The 3758-nt window shown below is 53.0% G+C and overlaps 1 protein-coding gene across 2 annotated transcripts in view; it reads left to right on the forward strand.

The window, feature by feature from the left end:
- The window catches only part of LOC119332545 (vacuolar iron transporter 1-like), a 7201-nt gene extending 5980 nt beyond the window's left edge, over positions 1 to 1221 (forward strand). For both annotated transcript variants that reach the window (XR_005161008.1, XM_037605724.1), the window contains exons 2-4: positions 337 to 422; positions 594 to 708; positions 805 to 1221. Coding sequence is in view for 1 of the 2 variants with exons in the window: in XM_037605724.1 (XP_037461621.1) it covers positions 337 to 422; positions 594 to 625 (118 nt within the window). In the remaining variant the exon portion in view is untranslated. The remainder of the gene's footprint in view (positions 1 to 336; positions 423 to 593; positions 709 to 804) is intronic.
- The last annotated feature ends 2537 nt before the right edge of the window (positions 1222 to 3758 follow it).

The raw sequence follows: 3758 nt of genomic DNA on the forward strand, positions 1-3758 counted from the left end.
ATGCTACCATTTCATCTCTCAGGTACATGGGTATGTTCATTGAGTGGTTAAAACTAAATATATATTTTCCCATATTAGGGGTAGATTGGAGAGCATCTGGAAATGAACCTAGTTCAATTGGATAAGAGAGTTGATGTACAATCTCATTGTTTCGTTCACATCTTGAATGATCACAATTTAGATTTATACATATATTTATATTGTCGGGTTTTCCACTGCATTTTTCCTTGAAGAAGATAGTTGGAGACCTTCTAGAATGAGATGCGCATTCAAGATTATTGATTTGGCTTAACCTCTCATCATCTATTTGCATCTCTGGGATACATTGTCGTATAGGTACCTGGCGGCTAAGAGCGAAGCAGACCATTATGAGCTGGAGTTAAGAAGGGAGCAAGAGGAGATCATCGCGGTCCCTGAAATCGGTAATTTGAGCATGTCTTTTATGATGAAAAAGATTAGACATGTTTTTTCGTAGATTAGTTAGTTCATGGAAAAGTGCATGCACCTACATATGTACATATTTACATGCGCGTTACAAAATTTGAATCATTGGGTTCGGAATTTCCTCATTAAAATTATTAACCATATCCCAGAGGCTGCTGAGATCGGAGAGATCATGTCGTAGTATGGACTCGAACCCCACGAGTATGGCCCTGTGGTGATGGGCCTGCGTAGGAAGCCGCAAGCCTGGCTCGAGTTTATGATGAGGTACATCGTCTTTTTTGACACGACATGCATGATGAGATACGTCTTCCACTCGAAATTAATTGTCTTAATTAAGTTGGTCATAATTATTAAATTCAGGTTTGAGCTGGGACTTGAGAAGCCATACCCTAGAAGAGCCCTGCAGAGCGCTCTTACGATAGCGCTCTCCTACGTTGTCGGCGGGTTGGTCCCACTCATGCCCTACATGCTCATTCCCACTGGTCATGACGCAATGCGCACATCGGTCGTGCTCACACTTGTGGCACTCTTCTTTTTCGGCTATGTCAAGGGCCGCTTCACTGGAAGCCGCCCCCTCTTCAGTGCCCTCCAGACTACTTTTATCGGTGCAGTTGCTTCTGCCGCGGCATACAGAATCGCTAAAGTTGTGCAAGCCTGACGATGTATAGAATTCTCTCTCATCCAAAGTTTCACTAGCATGGAGTGAATGAATTCACAAATAAGCATGAGATAGGGAGTATTTCAGTTATATTCCGTTCATCTTTTTACCTTTTCTTTGCGTGAATGTGTTTGTGTTTGCTTCTGAACTGTTATGGGTTTGGGTGTCACTTTCGTCGTCCAGCAGTGAATAAGTTAAGGTTGTTGGAATAAGCCACGGCTTGGTGCGGTCAGACTCGTCGGGCGCGTCGGGTGCGTGCGGGACGTGCGGGACGCACTGGTGCGGTCAGCCTCGTTGGGCGTGTCGGTGCGCGCGGAACGAGCAGGACGCAGCGGCGGCGTGGCGTATGTGTGTGTATGGGCGGTGTGTGGCCATGTCAGATTCGTAGGTGTGTGTGCGTATGTATGTATCACGTGAGCTAGGTAGATGGGCGTGCATGCATGTATAAGTTGCCGTGTAGTAGCTAGACTGTTTGCAGTCGGTTGCGAGCAGCGCGGTGTACGCGTCGTGCGCGTGGCCGAGCGGAGCGCTTGCATACAGCAGCCAGTCGTGCATGCGTGCTTGGCCGAAACGTGGGCGCTGCGTTGCTGCCCAGGCTACAAAGCCGGCTGGGTCGAGAAGTGTTTGTTGCATGGTGGTTAGAGAAAAAGAAAGGGTTCGTGGCCCAGGCGTTGGTCGCCAGTAAACCTTGTGTCCTCTGTGCTTCGTCTACCTCCGTCCAGCTACATGAGCGAGAGTTAGTCTAGAGTTGTTTCAACAATTGGTATTCAGAGCTTCGGTTCGGGCAATCACCAACGATCATGGCGCTCGTCCCATCCGGCGGCGGCGCGGGCGGATCGGCAACGATGGCGATGCCGATGCTGACCGCGGACAACTATACGGTCTGGGCCATCAAGGCGCAGGCGATCCTCGACGTCCACACCGTATAGGAGACGGTGGCGCCGGGCGACGCGGCGGTGAACACCAAGAAGGACAAGATGGCGCGCGTGTTGCTCCTCGGTGCGTTGCCGGAGGATGTGCTGCTGTAGGTGTCGACAAAGCTCACCGCCAGGGAGGTATGGGACTCCCTGAAGGTGAGATTCGTCGGCGCTGATCGGGTCCGCGCGGCGAGGTTGGGGACGCTACGCGGCGAATTCGACCGGATGAAGATGGCGGACAGCGAGGAGCTCGATGTGTATGGCGGGAGGCACGCGGCGACGGCGGCGAGGTATGCCAACCTCGGGGAGACGCTGGGCGACGCAGCACTTGTCAAGAAGTTGCTGGATACGGTGCCGGATCGCCTCTTCCCCGTCGTCGCCGGCATCGAGCAGTTCCACGACGTGACGACGATGGCGTTCGACGAAGCGCTCGGGCGGCTGCGTGCGTTCGACGAGCGGGTTCGGCGCCGTGGACAAGACGGCGGCGAGCGCGGGGGTGAGCAGCTGCTCATGACGGCGGCGCAGTGGGCAGCGCGGGAGCGTCGACACGGCGGTGCTCGGGACGACGACGACGGGCGCAGCATGGCGTCGGGGAGCGGCGGCAACAGGCGCAGGCGCTGCTACAAGTGCGGGGAGCACGGGCACTTCCGGCGCGAATGCCCGCAGCTGCGGAAAGGACCGGCGGCGGAGCAGGCTCTCTTGGCCGGTGCCAACGTCGACGACGGACTCCTCTAGGCAGTGGCTTAGGGGTGTGTGTTGGAATAAACCACGGCTTGGTGCGGTCGGGCTCGTCGGGGCGCGTCCGATGCGCGCGGAACGTGCGGGACACACTGGTGCGGTCGGGCTCGTCGGGCGCGTTGGTGCGCGCGGGACGAGCGGGACGCAGCGGCGGCGTGGCGTATGTGTGTGTATGGGCGGTGTGTGGCCATGTCAGGTTCGTAGGTGTGTGTGCGTATGTATGTATCACGTGAGCTAGGTAGATGGGCGTGCATGCATGTATAAGTTGCCGTGTAGTAGCTAGACTGTTTGCAGTCGGTTGCGAGCAGCGCGGTGTGCGCGTTGTGCGCGTGGCCGAGCGGAGCGCTTGCATGCAGCAGCCAGTCGTGCATGCGTGCTTGGCCGAAACGTGGGCCTGCGTTGCTGCCCAGGCTACAAAGCCGGCTGGGTTGAGAAGTGTTTGTTGCACGGTGGTTAGAGAAAAAGAAAAGGTTCGTGGCTCAGGCGTTGGTCGCCAGTAAACCTTGTGTCCTCTGTGCTTCGTCTACCTCCGTCTAGCTGCATGAGCGAGAGTTAGTCTAGGGTTGTTCCAACAAAGGCCAAGAAAAATGGCAGAAGAGGAAGACTGTTATATGGTGGCTTGCATAAATTAATCTACTGCCCACCTCCGTCTTGAGTATTTTTACTATAGTCTGGAAGGATTTATGGTGTGTTCATCTGAGCTAAATTTGAGATATACTTTATTTCTGATATACCAAATTTATACAATACTCATCATTTTGTGAGTACAAAAGTGAATGATACAGGGTCACTGGGAGGTGGGTAAATTTAATGTTTAAATCACATATTTTCTGTAGCATTGTACTCAAGACGTATTTATGAGGCCATAATTTATATGTTCGCTTCGATTGAGCTAGTGGGCTAAATAATAAAAACCATTGGTATGATGGTCAGCATGTGTCTCTGAGGCTAGTTTGCTAGTACATATTACTGTTTTATCTTGTTAGCAGGAGAGGTGGACC

Source organism: Triticum dicoccoides, chromosome 7A, assembly GCF_002162155.2.
Source record: "Triticum dicoccoides isolate Atlit2015 ecotype Zavitan chromosome 7A, WEW_v2.0, whole genome shotgun sequence".
Lineage (NCBI taxonomy): Eukaryota > Viridiplantae > Streptophyta > Magnoliopsida > Poales > Poaceae > Triticum > Triticum dicoccoides.